The sequence below is a fragment of the Eleutherodactylus coqui genome, chromosome 4, assembly GCF_035609145.1.
Source record: "Eleutherodactylus coqui strain aEleCoq1 chromosome 4, aEleCoq1.hap1, whole genome shotgun sequence".
Lineage (NCBI taxonomy): Eukaryota > Metazoa > Chordata > Amphibia > Anura > Eleutherodactylidae > Eleutherodactylus > Eleutherodactylus coqui.
In genome coordinates, this window is record NC_089840.1 from 8120368 (window position 1) to 8137289 (window position 16922).

Sequence of the window (16922 nt, forward strand, 5' to 3'; positions counted from 1 at the left end):
TGGCGGGTCTTCAAGTGTGGATTCACTTCAAATCCATGGTGAATAATGCTATGTGAGGAGGCCTTAAAGGGATATTCAGGGACTTACAATAGTTGATTGGCCGGAGTCTGCTGCATGGGACCCCCGCCGATCAGCTGATCCTCCGCCCGCTGTCAGTGCAGCGGGATTGGACGGCCGCATCCTTGGTCAGGACAGGAAGTGTTGATATCAATAGGAGCGATGTCTTCCATTACACTTCTGGCTGGAGGTGTAATAGGAGGCATCACTCTCACTGATCTTCTGGCCCTGACCACCAACACTTCCAACCCTGCTGCACTGATAGTGCCTTGGTTGATCAGCCCATCTGCGGCGATCCCTGCTGATCAGCTATCCATGACCTATCCTGAGGATGGGTCATCAATACGAAAGACCCCAGACCACCACTTTTAGTGACCCATCGGTGCAGTGCTAGCAGCTAGAGATACAGTTCATCCCAGAGATGTCCAGTAGGGTTCAGGCTGGGACTCTGTGCAGCCAGACCAATAGTGGAACATCCCTATCAGCAAACCAACATAAAACTGCTGGATTAGTGACAAGGCCCGTTGTCTATTTGGAAGTATGGCCGACCGTTCCCAGAGGTCTTTTATGCGCTCATTCACACGAGCGTATACGCCACGTATTTACGTACACTATTTTTGTGCGCATTTGCACTAAGTACCATAGGAGTCTATGAGCGCGCACAAATGAAATCACGCAGGTAACAGCACCATTTCACATTGATAGCTCCGGGGACTAGTTAGGCTGCTCAGCCGATTCTTAAACAGCTCCGGGGTATCCCGTAGAGATCGCGACAGTGCAAAAAAGTACAGTAAGCATCACAGATACGCTCATGGGAACATGTGATAGTGCTCCATTTACACCACAATCACAAACGCACACACTTACATATTTATGCTGTATTTTTACGCCATCTAGTTGCCATGGCAACCCATCGGCTCTCCACAATGACATCCATGAACCCTTTACATGCTGCGATCAACCTTGATTACAGTGAGTGGTTGGCTGCTGGCCTCCCATTGCAATGGCGGGGATCGGTGAGAACACCAATCCCCGCCATTGCAATGGCGGGGATCGGTGAGAACACCAATCCCCATTGTTAACCACTTACGTGCCGCGATCAATGTGCATTGCAGCATGTAGAGGGTTCATGGAGGGAGGGAGCTCCCTCTGTGATGTCATCAGCCCTCTGCTAGGTAATCACAGAGGGCCAGAGAATGTCATGGCAACCGGCTACTGCTGCCCGGGCCTGCTATGGCTTGTGATTGTTATTGTGAACAATAATGCATAGCAGTACAGAAGTACTGCATTGCATTATCATAGCGATCAGAGCTTTTATACTTCAAGTTCTCCACAGAGATATGAAAAATGTAAAAAAAACAAATTTTTTTTGCAAAAATACCCACAAATTTTTTGCAAAATTTCCCCTCTTTGTACGAAACCCCCCCCCCCCCCACATATTTGGCATCATCATAGCCGTAATCATCCATACAATAAATCGAACACAGTATTTATCCTGTATGGCAAAAACCGTAAAAAAAAACAAACAGTAATAAGTGGAAGATTTAGCTGCTTGCTTCAAGTAGTTCGCCACAGCAGCAAGGAGAAAGTTTAACCCAAAGCCGCCCCCCATTTAGTCATACATTTATGGAGGCTCATCAGTGGGAGAAAACAAAATTTGAGGGATTGAAGACCTTTTGTGGAAGTGCCAGCTTAACAAATCCTGTGGAATGGTGCGGGGAGAGCGTAATAGAGACGAGACGTGAGAATATGAAGTTACGCACCCGGTTGTAATGGAGAACCAAAAAGTACGTGCAAGAAACTCAAACGGGTGCGGGTGTCGATAACATCAGCCAATGCAACAAACCCTCTGCGGACCGCGGGGATCATACGAATCATGGCTGATTTTTGAGAAGCGCGGCTGGGAAGATAACAGACTGTGTCTCCAGCGCTCCGACCGCGCTGCAGAGGAGTCGGGCCATGATGCTTCCCGATAGGTGGCAGGAAGTTAGCGATGATAGCCTAGAAATACTGGGCGGCCAGAAGGGACAAAACAGAGATAATGTAACGAGGTGGTCCAGGCTGCGTCCTTAAGGGGTTAACGATGGCATTAACTCAGTCCTCAAAGAACTCCTACATGTTGATCAATCTGGCTTCATGCCCGGCCAGAGTGCGAATACGAACCCTAGGGGACGCTTCACCCATCCGTAATTGTGGGAAACGGACGCCTGTACTCACTGGCCAGGCTAAAGCTTCTGACTCTGTAGAATGGAGGTACTTTTGGGCGCGGATGATCCAGTTTGGGACAGTTTTTATTAAATGGATGAAAATTCTGTAAAGTTTTCCAGCCGCCAGCATGAAAACTAATATCCATATGTCTGCGGGGTTCTCCTGGGATGGGGCACGCGGGAGGGTTGCCCTTTTTCTCCCGACTTATTTAGCCTAGTTTCTGAGCCTCTTGCAATTCTCCAGCGGTAACAGGGTTAAACTGCATTATTATGAAGAGTGCGTTGCATTGTATATAGGGGGCGCTCTTCTTCTTAAGTCCTCTCTTAATTCTGTACTCTCCATTTTTGACACATTTGATCTCTATTCTGGCGTTAAGGTTAATTCGGACAAGACCCACCTCTTGGTGGTGGCTCCGCTTTCCCTGCCCCGCCTGTAGCCCAGACAACTTATCTTGGTATACGAGTATCTAAACAGGTTTTTACTTTTCACTAGCTTACCTGTCGGGTGTTGGTGCAACAAATCACAGCGCAGCTTTTTATTTTACCTCAGCAATATAAGATATAGCAACCAATCACAGCGCAGCTTTCATAATATATAACAACCAATCACAGCGCAGCTTTCATAATATATAGCAACCAATCACAGCGCAGCTTATTTTACCTCAGCAGTATAACAAAGAGCAACCAATCACAGCACAGCTTTTATGCTCCCTCCGCAGTATAATATATAACAACCAATCACAGCACAGCTTTTATGCTCCCTCCGCAGTATAATATATAACAACCAATCACAGTGCAGCTTTCATGTTACCTCAGCTTTATAATATATAGTATACCCGTCGCTCATTGCTGCGATATCTAAAGAAAGGAAATTCCAGGAAGCTCCTTCTGATAACATTGAAGTTACTTTGTGTCATTTTTATTGAAACTTCTTCATTTTCATCTGGAAAACATTTCAAAGTGTCGTTTCAATCCTGTTTATTTATTCTTGTGGATCCGCCATATGCTTTGTGTTTCCGTCTGGTGCGTACGCGAATAAATCAGAAGCTTTTCTGAGGTGTGAGCCGGCCACATACAGCTGTCCATGTGAGAGCCATCGTGCATTCGTCCCATAGGATAAGTTCACGTTTGGAGAGCTTCGCCTATTCCGGAATTTTTGGTGCGACTCGCGAGCCACCATCGTAGGATAGATGAACTACGCCAGAAACCGTCGCAGGAGTGACTCCGCAACCTCCCAAAGAGTCATGCGATCGGATGAATGGTGCAGTAATGCAGAAAGGACAGACATTTTCATATATATATATATATATATATATATATTAGATGACACCAACATGGCTGCCCTCCTGGTTGGCGGGTCGCCGTCGTCACGCCGGGTCTCTCTTCCTTTAACGATTGTGGGTAGAATTAATCTATTGGAAATGACATGACTGCCTGAGCTTCTACACGTCCTCCATAGCGCTCCTGTTTGGGCCCCCAAGAGATTTTTCAGCACTTTCCGTAGGATTGGACTCCGGATACTACAGCGAGGCTCCCCTCCTAGAATTAGACACCCTGTCTTCTAGTGAATTAGGGAGGATTGGCCTTACCCCACTTTATTACTATTTACCCAGTCAGTTGGTGTTTGCCGGCTAGTAGTTCTCCTCATAGTGGGCTTGGAGCATAGACTGGCGGGTCCTGACCAAAGTCTGTGGGGGCTACTGTGATGAGGTCCCTCGTCTCCTCCTACGATGGTGGCACTCAGGGTGGGGCATACTGCCCTTCATTTCTCTTCCAAAGAGGAGGCTCCTTGTTCTTCACATACCCGCCCTATGGTGCAACCTGCATCGGCATCGTCTTCCAGCATCCACATTCTGGAGGCTCCATGGTATAACTGTTCTCTCCCATATAGTAGGTGAAGGCACTTTCTGGATGTTTTGGCAGTTGCAGCTAACTTCTAATATACCAGACAATTCCTATTTCCAGTATTGTCCGCTTCTGCACGCTGTTAGAGGCCAGTTCAGTGGCCTGGTCCTACCTTAACCTACCTGGCCGGCCCTTTCCTTGACTCACCTGGAGGACGTGGCACAAATATCTAATCTTGGGAAATTCCTCTCTAGTTTTTACAACAACTTAGTACAAAATCTTACTTTATTAAATGAGAAGGTCCTTCAGCAGCGGACATCTGATCATCCAGAATTGGTGTTGGAGGAAGGTGGGGACATAGTGGTGGGTTCTGCCCCCCTCTGGTCAGTGTTTGAGATAAACTGGTACAGGTTACATTTTCACATAGTCTACTATACTCCTCCTCGTTGACATGCCGTGGGTTTGTATCCCTCAGCATCTTGCCTGCTTTGTTTGACTGATGAAGGTACAATCTGTTTTGGGAATTACTCTACAGGATGACCGGCGTGGGGTTCCTGCATTTGTGGCATGCCGCTTGGGGTCCCCAAGAATTGTGCCCCCCGAGGTCTGTCTCTTCGGCCTTGTGGACCCGCACTTTATACACGCTTTTATGCTAAAAGGTAATTGTATTGTATTGGAAGCACCCTGAGGCCGACTAGAGCTGCCTGCATCCAGGTGGGTAATAGCATGGCACCTGCGTATAAATTCAGGTATTTGGCCAGGGGTTGCCCTGCGAAGTTTGACAAAAGCTGAGGTCGCTGGACGAACTCTTAAGTGGACCCCTCTATCACGGTTGCAGAGCTGCTGTAGGCTGCCGTCTGCACATGCGCCCACTTGCCAGAATCCTACTCCTTTGCCTCTTTCTACAAGTCACGCTGTGAGGGTCTCTTGTGTTCTTCCCTTGTTCCTCCCGGACTCCCCGCGTGGGAGTCTTTCCCTTGTTTTCTATTATATAAAACAGTAATGGAGATTCAGACACAGGACTTTAAGTTTTTGGATCTGATTTAATAAATGCCCCTTTAAAAAAAACAAAAAACAACAGTCACAATGCCGGGTGAAGCAGCAGCATGGGACGTTTGTATGGAGGGTGGGGAGAAGGTTTGCAGAGCCCTGGTATATATCACTGTATGGGAACAATAATGGTCTCTGTGCAGTAGCTTGTATTCAGTCACTAGGTGGTGGTCATACGTGGTAGTGATGTGGCGGTGGTATCTGTTCCTTGTGCTGCGGTATTACACAGAATCCATTTACCATCTGCAGGTGACAATTGTACCATCCATTTCTGAGAAGATCATTCACAGGTAGAAACCAACGTGGCCACACTTCCTGTTTTCACATTTGCAAAACCCTCGGCCGTGTTGTGTGAGGGGTGTGGACGGCCCTCGGCAAACCCCACTGACCTCTCAGACTTTCCATTGTTTTGACAGCAAGAACAGCGCTGCCGTCAGAGGCGAAAGAACCCACTAAAGGGCAGCGTGAACGACCCGTAAGACGGCCACCAACGCACTTAGCCTCCCCTGTTGGACTACAGCTCCATTCTGCACTGGGGGCAGATTTAGCTACTTTTTACATTTTTTGTAGGTATTTTATGTACTTTTATATACAAAACTCAGTTTACAGGTAAAACATAATAAAACAGTTCTTGGAAAAGACAGACTGCAGATCTATGGCTTCTGGATAAAAAGTGGTTGTGTAATATTATATACAGTGATGAGCAATAACCTGAAGGTGCGGATGGCTGCCGCCGTGGGCTTTAGAGGTTGAATCCGTGTGGGGGGGAATCCAACGTGGATTCTGCTGTATGACCATCTATACCCTAAAGGGGTACTCCCACCTCGGCCATGGAGAGCCGGTCCCTGAATCCGACCACTTGTCAGAAACAGACGAGCTCTTCAGTGCCGCTCTTATGTTAATGAAAGCTACGGCACAGCATAGTGCGCTGAGCTACGCTATTCTCCGAGCTCCCATTCACTTCCATGAGAGCTGTGCTAAAGCGCTCAGCTGGTTGGGTTGCTGCCGGCAAGGCGGCTGGTAAGGCCTGTGTCACACGGGTGGATTTGCTCGCATGTAAGTTTGAATGTGCAATACGCAGTGAAACTAAGGCACTGATTTCAATGAGTCGGTTCAGAGGCACATATTTTGTGTGTACAATTGCGCTGCACAAAGAAATTCGCTGCCCGTTCTATTTTCCTGAACACTTGTGCAGGAAAATAGAACATAGAGTAGTTAGGCTAATTATCCGTTTCAATGCATGGGACCGTGGCTGCCAGTTTTCTTGTGCGTGCGAATGTGTACGTTTTGCGCACACAAAAACGCGGCGCAAAATACATGGCGCTGGTGTGACACGGGCCTAACTACAGCAGCGGTTTCCTATCTCACCTATGAAAAGCCAAGATGGGAACACCCCTTTAAAAGAGATCTAGCGAGGGTGAGATATTGATGACCTACCCTTAGGATGGGTCATAGACATCAGATGTGGGCGCACTGCTCGGGGTTCCCAACAATTGGCTGTGTGTAGTGGGCATGGCACTCATGTGCACACCAGGCACAGCATAGTGCATTGTAGAGCAGCTCAATTCCATTCACTTCAATGGCACAGAGCTGCTCCCCGGCCATGGGACCAATAAGCGTTACCGCTCATACCTGAGAAGAGGCCCGACAGCGCTGCAGCCTCTTCAAACAGCCGATTGGTGGGGAAGTCATGCGCAACAGATTGCCGCCGATCAACCACTGCTGACCTGAGGATAAATCAGCAATATCTTCGGCACGGAAAACCCTATAAAATGTGATTCCTCAGAGGGAAATATACCTTTAACAGCAGATCCGTTAAGGGGTCACACAACCTTGCGCTCACCCATCAGACGTGTATTTCCAACATGCTCCGTTCTCCACATATTGCAGCTATTGATTCCTCTGGTTATTTACGTCTTGATGCCAGGGAAACAGACCGCCGCCTCAAGGGAAAGAAATAGCAGAGGTGGCCGGCGCTTGCGCATTTCTTTCATCTATATCTGGTGGCCGGGATCTCAGAAGCTTTTGGCTGAGCCACCACGGTGCTTTGCTACTGCTTTCCATACAAGAGGCGGTCTGTTTCCCTGGCATCAAGACGTAAACAACTAAAGGAATCAATAGCCGAAAAATCTGGAGAACGGAGCATTTTGGAAATAGACATCTTATAGGTGTGTGCGATGTTTTGCAATTTGTGAATTAGTGAAATATTCCTCTTCCGTAGATACAAATGTCAGTGGTCTCATGGAGTCCAGGCTTTGAAGGGGGGAGAAGTTAGGCAGGTGGTTTGAAGGCTATGGCGGACCGGTATATACTGTATACCTACACATATAAGTGCTCCTTCATCACAGCGCTGAAAATAAAAATGTTCTTTTGCAAATACAAGTGCTAAAAAACACAGCAAGGTCTGCACAGTCATCGTCTCATGTAGCCCGATATCAGGCGACTATCAGAGTCCTCATTCTCTGAACTGTCCTCTTCCTCCTCATCGCTACAGAACTCTACATCCAGGTCACCAACGCCCAAACCGATGGGATTGTGTTGGTCCACTGAAATCCCAGCTTTGTTAGACTCTATCGAGTCTTCTGGCTCCTCCGGTGGAGCTTCTACTTGTTGGAAACCTGTCCAGACACTGGCAGGGCTGGCTATGGAAACGGTGTTCAGATTTACATTGAAGACCCCACTGGCGTTGAACGGGAGGTTGGCAGAGTCCTCTGTGGCTCTGACGGGTGGAGCAGCAATAGCAGAGCTTTCAAGTTCAGACGCAGAGTGGTCTTCTTCGGAAGAACTGGTTGCTTGCCCACTTGAGCCTACGGAGGACGAGACGCCTGATGGAAATTCTCCGCTGGTCGCCGTGCTGCTTGGGTTACTCTTCTGAAGTCTTACTCTTCTTTCATAGCCTCCTTCGTAGCTCTTCGCCTCACCTTCGGCCTCTTGCTCCACCTCTAATTTTTTGCTAATTACATCCACAGGACTAACAAATGTTGAGGTAAATTCACTTCCAGCAATGTAGGAGCTCTCGGATGTTGGAATGGATTTCTTAAAGAGAAAGAAAATGTAATTATGAAAAGGTCACATTATACAAAGACGACTAACCAGTCAAGGATCTCATTTCACAGTCTTGTCGACAGAATCTGCTCGTAGCATAAATACAGTCCCAGAACCAAGCAGGAATGCAGTAGGAGAACTAAGCAATTGTGTTGTGGAGGTGCCAATAGGCTGACAAAGGCAACATCAGAGGGGAGGAGACAGAGTGAGGAGGAGGAGGAGGAGGAGTCATGTAGCTCCACAAGACTGACGCATGGAGGAAGAAGATCATCAGGCTAGGCAAACCTAGGGGTCAATCACACCAGCCTGCATCCGTCTGGTGCCCTCCCAGAAGCTGGTGCCCTGTACAACTGCATGGTAGCACGTAGCCAAGGCCCTTAATTTCTCCATTCTCTGGCTGCAAATACCCAGTTTGGAGTCAAAGCTCATCTCTAACTCCCGCTCTTAAAGGGGTTGTCTATTTTTGAAACTACTGATGACTGATCCTCAAGATAGGTCATCAATAGTTGACTGGAGGGGATCTGAAGCTCAGGACCGTCACCGATCAGTTGTTCCTCGGGCTGCGGAGCAGGAAGCTGACAGCTCCGTATATACAGCAGCGTCCTGGCTGGATAATGGAAGCACTGTAGCGAATTCAATGAGGAAAGATGCTGCGATACAAACGCAGGCCGCTGCAAAGTATATGGAGCCATCGGCTTCCTACTCCGCACACACTGACAGCGGCTGATCAGTCAGGGACCCCAAGCGGAGGACCCCTGCCGATATAATATCAAGGATCTATCCTGAGGTTATCAATAGACGTGAACAACCGCTTTAGGAATGGCGATTCTAGGCCTGGTGCATGCAGGCGGGGGTCAGACTAGTACAGTGTTGTTGGAGACATAAGCAATCATCCGGTTGCACGCTTTGTAGGACGCGGCGCTCGTCTCCCTTCCCTCCCGCTGCACTAACACTACAAGTAAAAAAAAAAAAAAAAAAAAAAAGGAAAACACGATTACAAAAACCCCAAAAACAAACATCATACGTACCAAAGTTTTCGGGATTAAGGTCTTCACCATGCAGATACATCCGGCACGATCCAGTAGAATCAAGCCGACGACTAAAAGAATAAAGGCCAGAGCCCCAAAGACGATGCTTACAACAAGTGCGGTGCCGCTCTCTGGAAGAAGAAAGAAAGCGTTAGGTCATCGAAGGAAGACGTGAAAATCATCGGGAAGGGCCTCATTATGTCTCTGCGCTGGCAGGACTTAGACACCATTGTAACCTATATCAGCACCCCAGGGGGACAAACTGAGCTCCTTCCCATAATCTCAGCCCTCAGATACAGAGGTCACTATGGACCACGGCACCTAAGGGGTTAAGAGGGGGTCTTGAATCTGAAGTTCTCTCTAATCCCAGCGAGATGTAAGCTATTAGTAAGGGCGGTCGCAGAAGTACTTTAAGGAGGAGTCACACTAGTGGTTTTTGTTTCCATCTTGGGAGCAGCTGAAATGGAGGGAAAAATGCTTCAGTTTTTGTGCCCATTGAGACCTATTGTAACCGAAGGCCTTCAGTGTCAATCAGTTCGCCAAATTTCCGTTACCACTCAGTTTTTTTTAAACTGAACCAAAAAGCTGCGGCGTTTTTGCTTCCACTTTAAAAAAAAAAAAACAAACGGAACAAAAATTGACCGCTGTCTTACCGTTTTGTAACATAGCAGCCAATGGGAGATGAAGCAGATGGAAAGCCATCCGCTTACTTCCGTTTTTAGCTGCTCCCACAATTGAACAGCTAGATGGGAACAAATACCAGTGTGAACTGGTTCTAACCAGTCCGTCTGCTGTAGAAAACATTCCACCCCCCAAATACCCCATAAGGGTACGTTCATATATGGCGCAAAAGGTGCGGATCTTCCACAACTGAAAGCGCCATAATAAAAGCCGCAACATTTCCGCGTCAAAAACAACAAAGTCGGTTGCATATCCGCAGACGATTTCAGGCGCCTCTCCCCTCCAAATATTGCACCGCTGCCAGCGCCAAAAGCACAGCACAGTCCATCACCTGCTACAGAGCGCCGCCAATGGTCAGGTGATGCGGAAGTGGCGTCGCCTGACTAGTGGCAGCACTTAGTAGTTGCGTCCTTGGGGCTGGCAGCGGCGCAGTATTTGGAGGAGAGAGCTGTGCAGGCTGAAATCAGCTGAATCGGAGTCAAAATCTGCACAGGTGTTGATGTGGAAAATCAGTGGAAAGGGGATCAGATAAATGGCCGCCCGTGTGATTCATAGATGGCCGAGTCTGCCAAAGCGAGCGCTCCCCACTCCGGCACACAGCGGGGTCCCAGGGCGGGCAGGTCTTTCCAGTTTATCTATGATATTCCGTGGCTTCTGCTCACCATTCGCACGGTCCTCTATGACGACACACTTCAGTTCTGACGGTACTGAATGCTTGTTCCCCGTTGCAGTCATGGTCACGGACACGCAGTAGTTGGCATTTGGTAGCAGGTTGGATTGATTAAACGTATAATTCTCTTCATGGACGGTGACATCAAAAGATGAGATCTGTCAGTGATAAAACAGAGGAGTCAACACCGCGCCGCCCTACATTGCCTCCCTCATCTCAATCCACCGCCCAGCTCGGGCTCTCCGCTCTGCTAATGAAATCAGATTAAGCGCCCTTTTAATTCGAACCTCTCATTCCCGCCTCCAAGACTTCTCCAGAGCAGCACCAGTCCTCTGGAACGCGCTACCCAAAACTATCCGGGCAATCTCTGACTCACAAAACGTCAGGCGTGCCCTAAAAATGTACCTCTTCTGGGAGGCATACCGCATCCCCTAAACAAACCCCTCTGTACTCCGCCTGATAACATGCCCCCTGTCCTGCTGACTGCAATCCCTGCTAGCCGTAACCAACTGCCCCCTGCAGTCATACCAATTCAGCCGCTATACGGCGTGACCATTGTCTATGTGTATAGCATCCCTCACACTCCACCCCACCATACCGTGCCCATCTCCACCTCGCCATACCGTGCCCATCTCCACCTCGCCATACCGCGCCCATCTCCACCTCGCCATACCGCGCCCATCTCCACCCCGCCATACCGCGCCCATCTCCACCCCGCCATACCGCGCCCATCTCCACCCCGCCATACCGTGCCCATCTCCACCCCGCCATACCGTGCCCATCTCCACCCCGCCATACCGTGCCCATCTCCACCTCGCCATACCGTGCCCATCTCCACCTCGCCATACCGTGCCCATCTCCACCCCGCCATACCGTGCCCATCTCCACCCCGCCATACCGTGCCCATCTCCACCCCGCCATACCGTGCCCATCTCCACCCCGCCATACCGTGCCCATCTCCACCTCGCCATACCGTGCCCATCTCCACCTTGCCATACCGCGCCCATCTCCAGTCCCTTTACCTTCTGTATCCCCCCATTATCTGTAGTATGTAAGCTCGTTGGAGCCCCGCACCCCTACTGTTTCCATCAGCTGATTACACTGTAATCGCGGTTTTGTTCCCCGTCTTGTAAGCGCTGCGGGATATGTTGGTGTCATATAAATACAGATTATTACTTGTGCACCCAATCATATGAAGACTCCGGTCAACAACTACCCTTATGGACATAAAACACAAACAGCAGACTTGGAAACTGGGCAAAAAAAGCAAAGTCATCGTCAAGTAGTGAGCGTTCGTTGGTCTACCCACCTCCTCCGCCTGGCGCAGCAGCCTGACGTGGTACTCCAGGGCTGGGTAGGCATGGAGCATGCTGACAGACTGCTGCTGCTCCGCACTCCATAGATGGCAGAAGGGGGGCTGGACAGACACCTCGATGCAGCGGTCACACCCAGTGACATCCACGATCGGTGGTCCCAGCACAGCTGCAAACCAAGTACAACACATGAAGCTACGGACCCTCAGGAGACCCCCGGCAACAGCAGCAAGGAATGAAGAAAAAACAAAAAGCTTAAGGCCTCATGCACACGGGGCAAATTAAGCAGCGGATTCCGCACTAGTCAGCAGGCGCGGGCGGTCCGCTGCTCAATGTGCCCAGCGGATTTCCTTTACAGCCGGTCCGTGACGAAATAACATCGCAGCGGGCTCTATTTATATAGCGGATAATAAAAATATATATCACATCGCGCTTGTAAATCAATGTGAGTTTCGTGTGAAGGTAATGCCATCTTTCTATTTTTTACTACATAAACAACTTCCGTGCGGCGATCGCAGGGAGAATCTCTGGTTTAGAAGTGCGATTTCAGATATTGATCTGGCCCGAGTGAATACAGCCGTAGGGCTAACCTGCAGTGAATGGAACCCAATGACTTCAATGGTTTATTCATATGTGCGCGTTCTGCATGAGATTTACAGTCGCAGCATTCCTCAATTCGATGCGTATTACGCACTGAAGCGGCCAATAGCAGTGAAGGGCCGGCGCAGATTGGCAGCGAATATGTAGGAAACCTGCGCAAGAAAACGGCGGGCCTGCAGATATTTACGCTCGAATAAATACGCTGCATATTTACACTCGCATAAATCCTGCAAAAGGGCTGAAATACGCAGGAATAAACAATGTTCGGTCCGTGAATTTGTGAAAACCGCTTACACTCACGTGAATGTTGTCACGAATTCCAGACCAAAATCGGAAGTTAAACTCGTCCATTAACAATAATCCGTGTCGCAGTGTATACGGCGCAATTTTTTCCCCCCCATGTGCAGATTTGAAATCCATGTGCATAAAAAAAAAAAAAAATGGCGTGTCTCCTCCTGAGCGGATTTTATATTGAAAAATCCACACACAGTTTTGCCCATTGAGGGCTTATTCACACGGGCGAGACGCACGAATGCGGACTCCATTCTTTTCAATGGGATTATTCACACGAGCAGCATTTAACCTCGGAGCGATGGCGAATGAACAGTGCACCGTGTTCTATCTTTTGGCGTTCCCCACGGAAGGCCTTGCCCATTGTTTCCAACGGGGCCTTAAAAAGCATCCCATGGCGCTCACAAGCCGTGCGATGTGCATATGAGTGCAATGTGACGTTTACCACTAAAATCAAAGGGAAACGCCTGCAATCCTCTAATTTGCGAGAAACGGCCGCCTGCGGAGCGCAATTACACAGAAGCGAGGCATTCTTGAATGAAAAACGCCTCACATCTGCATATTAAACGCACGTTGGCAAGCATATCGAGGAACTCTGCCTGATATGGCGCTCGCCCGTGTGAATGTAGCCTAACTGGGCTAAATCCGCGTGCGGATCCACAGCGCAAATAAAAAATATCCGTGGCGGCCGCGTGGATTCCTGACTAAAGAATCAGACAGGTTTATCGTGTGAACGCAGCCCAGGAGCCGCTTCACACAGGCGGATGCGAGTGCGGCCAATATTCTCGCGTGTAACTTGTATCAGGCAGCCAACTGCCCTCCAATACCCGCGGGCAGCGGACATCATGGAAGTCCTGTTCTAATCCACGCCTGTGCGACTAGTGAGCCGCCTGTAATGGGTCCGTGTGCAGACGGTGAAAGACACAGGCGGGAATTACGCGGGTGTGAATGCGCCCTGGGCTGCGCTCACACATACTGGGCTTTCCAAGCAGAAATCCCATTGTGGATTTTGGTGAGGATCCGCAAGAAAATCCCCGTCAGACCGCAGGAAACACGCAGATTTCACTTCCTCATTTGACGAGGTGAAAAGCGCGCTGAAAATCATAAACGGATATTCTGCGTATTTACACTCCGCACCGCAGTCGATTCACGCTGCAGATCGTTTAACAATCTCATCCACTTTGCCGAGACTCTGCGGAGATTCCACAAGAAAAAATCTGCAGCAAATCCGCCGTGTCCGAACGCCGCCCGATGGCTGGATGAGTAGGATCGTACTTACTTTTCTGCTTTGGGGTCAGGGAAATTGAGGTGGAAGCTTTCGATGCGTCCTGATCCGTAAAACTGAAGACCCGTACTCTGTAAGCATTGCTGATGTTGGTGAAGGCCTTGGTCAGGTTACAGAGCCGCCGTGTAAGATTGGCGCAGTCCTTGACAGTCTCATATTCAGCACTTTAGAAGGAAGAAAACATTAGTAAGTCACCCTCAGTTATTTAACGGCCCCAACAATGGCGCAAATAACAGTTTACATTTGTAAAACATTGATTGCATGCGACCGTCCCAGCCCGGACCTCGGGTAGTCGCAGCGCGGGACATTCTGCTGTATGTGGAGAGTTACAATGGAAGACTGAGAAGTTAAAGAGGGAACCTGGAGAATGGGAAAAGTTCTCAAAAGTTCCCTAGTGTTTCCACTTGTTGCCATTATTCCAAACGTCCACCTAAATTGTCAAAATGACCTCCAGTACGTCTTATTTTTGCCCCCGCCATGTTCCGGTCAGCTGCAGATTTCCAGATTGTTAGTTAAAATGGCCGCTGGGGAGTGCAAAAACGCCGCCGCCCACAACGCGCCGGCCGGTTACTGACGAGCGCAGATTCACAACTGTACAACCAGTAAACAGCGGAGCGGACGGGACGTAACCGTCGGATACCACCGGAGAGCTGAGCGGGGAGGCGGCAGGTAAAGCCGTATCTCTGCCGCTGTGTAAAACATCACAGTGTAGAATTACAGGTTATTGCCTAAAGCAGATAACACTCACTGTGGCTCACCCGAATCCCCCTCTAACCCCTTTGTGACCCCCAATACACCTTTTTACTGACCTCATTAAACCTGCACAAAAATGTTTTTAAGATGGTTGCTTGACTGACGGCCCGGCTCCTGCTCCAACCACCAGGATCAGAGAAGCCTCAAATTCTGGCAGCTCAACCCCTTATATGACGCAATCAATAGCAGCGGCAGCATGAAAGCAGATGGCAGGGGGCTCCTTCTGTCACCCAACGGCACCCAGCAGTGCGATCACAAGTTACCAATAGGTTCCCATGGCAGCCATGTCTGCCACGTAACAGTGATTTCACATGTGTTCTTCCGGTAAAATGCCGCGCAGCTGAGCAGAACCCTAACAGACCCCATTATGGGGTCCATTTGGTGCAGTTTGTTTCCATCATTTTCAGCCAGAGGATCCTCCTCTCCTGTTCCCAGAATGAATCAGGTTGATTTAGGGAGGTTTCCTATCAGGCCCCGCCTCCTGCAGATTTTGATAGGCTGCTGTCATTGGCTAGAATGCACTACAGAAGTAATGCAGCGTACTACAGACGTAATGCAGCCTACTACAGACGTAATGCAGCCTACTACAGAAGTAATGCAGCCTACTACAGACGTAATGCAGCCTACTACAGACGTAATGCAGCCTACTACAGACGTAATGCAGCCTACTACAGACGTAATGCAGCGTACTACAGACGTAATGCAGCGTACTACAGACGTAATGCAGCCTACTACAGACGTAATGCAGCCTACTACAGACGTAATGCAGCCTACTACAGACGTAATGCAGCCTACTACAGACGTAATGCAGCCTACTACAGACGTAATGCAGCCTACTACAGACGTAATGCAGCCTACTACAGACGTAATGCAGCCTACTACAGACGTAATGCAGCCTACTACAGACGTAATGCAGCCTACTACAGACGTAATGCAGCCTACTACAGAAGTAATGCAGCCTACTACAGAAGTAATGCAGCGTACTACAGACGTAATGCAGCGTACTACAGACGTAATGCAGCCTACTACAGAAGTAATGCAGCCTACTACAGAAGTAATGCAGCCTACTACAGAAGTAATGCAGCCTACTACAGAAGTAATGCAGCCTACTACAGAAGTAATGCAGCCTACTACAGAAGTAATGCAGCCTACTACAGAAGTAATGCAGCCTACTACAGAAGTAATGCAGCCTACTACAGAAGTAATGCAGCCTACTACAGAAGTAATGCAGCCTACTACAGAAGTAATGCAGCCTACTACAGAAGTAATGCAGCGTACTATTCTAGTGATCAAACAATCACATCTTCAAAAAAAAAAAAATGGAAACAATTAAATCCGGACAGTCATCGCGTGTAAAAGGACCCGACTTATACAGGAATTGTACAGCCAGCTTGCAGATGGCTTAGGCTAGGGTCACACAGGGCGGATTTGTTGCGGTTTTGCTGCGGTTTTTCCATTGCGGTTTTGACGCAGAAGAACTGCTTCTGCGGCAAAACCGCTTCAAAGGTTAATTTGGGCTTACAGATTTTGCTGCGGATTTTCGTGCGGAAAAATCCACAAGTGGTTTTTTCCGCAGCGCTTTTTTTACTTTTGTCGCGTATTTGTCGCGTATTTGGTGCGGTTTTTGCTGCGTCCATAGAGGTCTATGGACAAAAAAGCGCTGCGGAAACGACCAAAGAATGAACATGCTGCATCTTTTAAAACCGCGACGCAGTTGCATTTCCGCACTGCTGCTGTGCGGAAAAAATCCGTCCTGTGAGAACAGCTTTTTGGCAAATCTCATTTGTGCTGCATTGCACTGCAAACGCAGCGGTTTTGCCGCAGTGCGGATATGCAACGGCAATCCGCGGCAAAACCGCGGCAAATCCGCCCTGTGTGACCCCAGCCTTAGACTTCTTTTTAGGCTCCCGGACAGCCCTGTAACCTGTATCAAACATTAACGGTTTTAGATTCTTTTATAGTTTCAGGCTACAAAAATTTAATTTCTTTATCATTTGATTTGCAGTTTTTGGTAGAATTACTGTTAACCCTTTTAGTGGCGGCCCGGAATATCCCCGGGGCTCGCTGCACTGAGCAGGCAGTTACAATGGTTACAAT

At 48.8% G+C, this 16922-nt stretch overlaps 1 protein-coding gene across 2 annotated transcripts in view; it reads right to left on the reverse strand.

Annotated features, from left to right (window-relative positions):
- Positions 1–5132: 5132 nt before the first annotated feature.
- The window catches only part of LOC136625086 (interferon alpha/beta receptor 2-like), a 29588-nt gene continuing 17798 nt past the window's right edge, over positions 5133–16922 (reverse strand). For both annotated transcript variants that reach the window (XM_066599043.1, XM_066599042.1), the window contains exons 4-8: positions 14067–14236; positions 11893–12065; positions 10576–10741; positions 9233–9363; positions 5133–8195 (exon numbers count right to left, since the gene is read on the reverse strand). In XM_066599043.1, coding sequence (XP_066455140.1) covers positions 7572–8195; positions 9233–9363; positions 10576–10741; positions 11893–12065; positions 14067–14236 — 1264 coding nt within the window. In that variant the 3' untranslated portion in view covers positions 5133–7571. The remainder of the gene's footprint in view (positions 8196–9232; positions 9364–10575; positions 10742–11892; positions 12066–14066; positions 14237–16922) is intronic.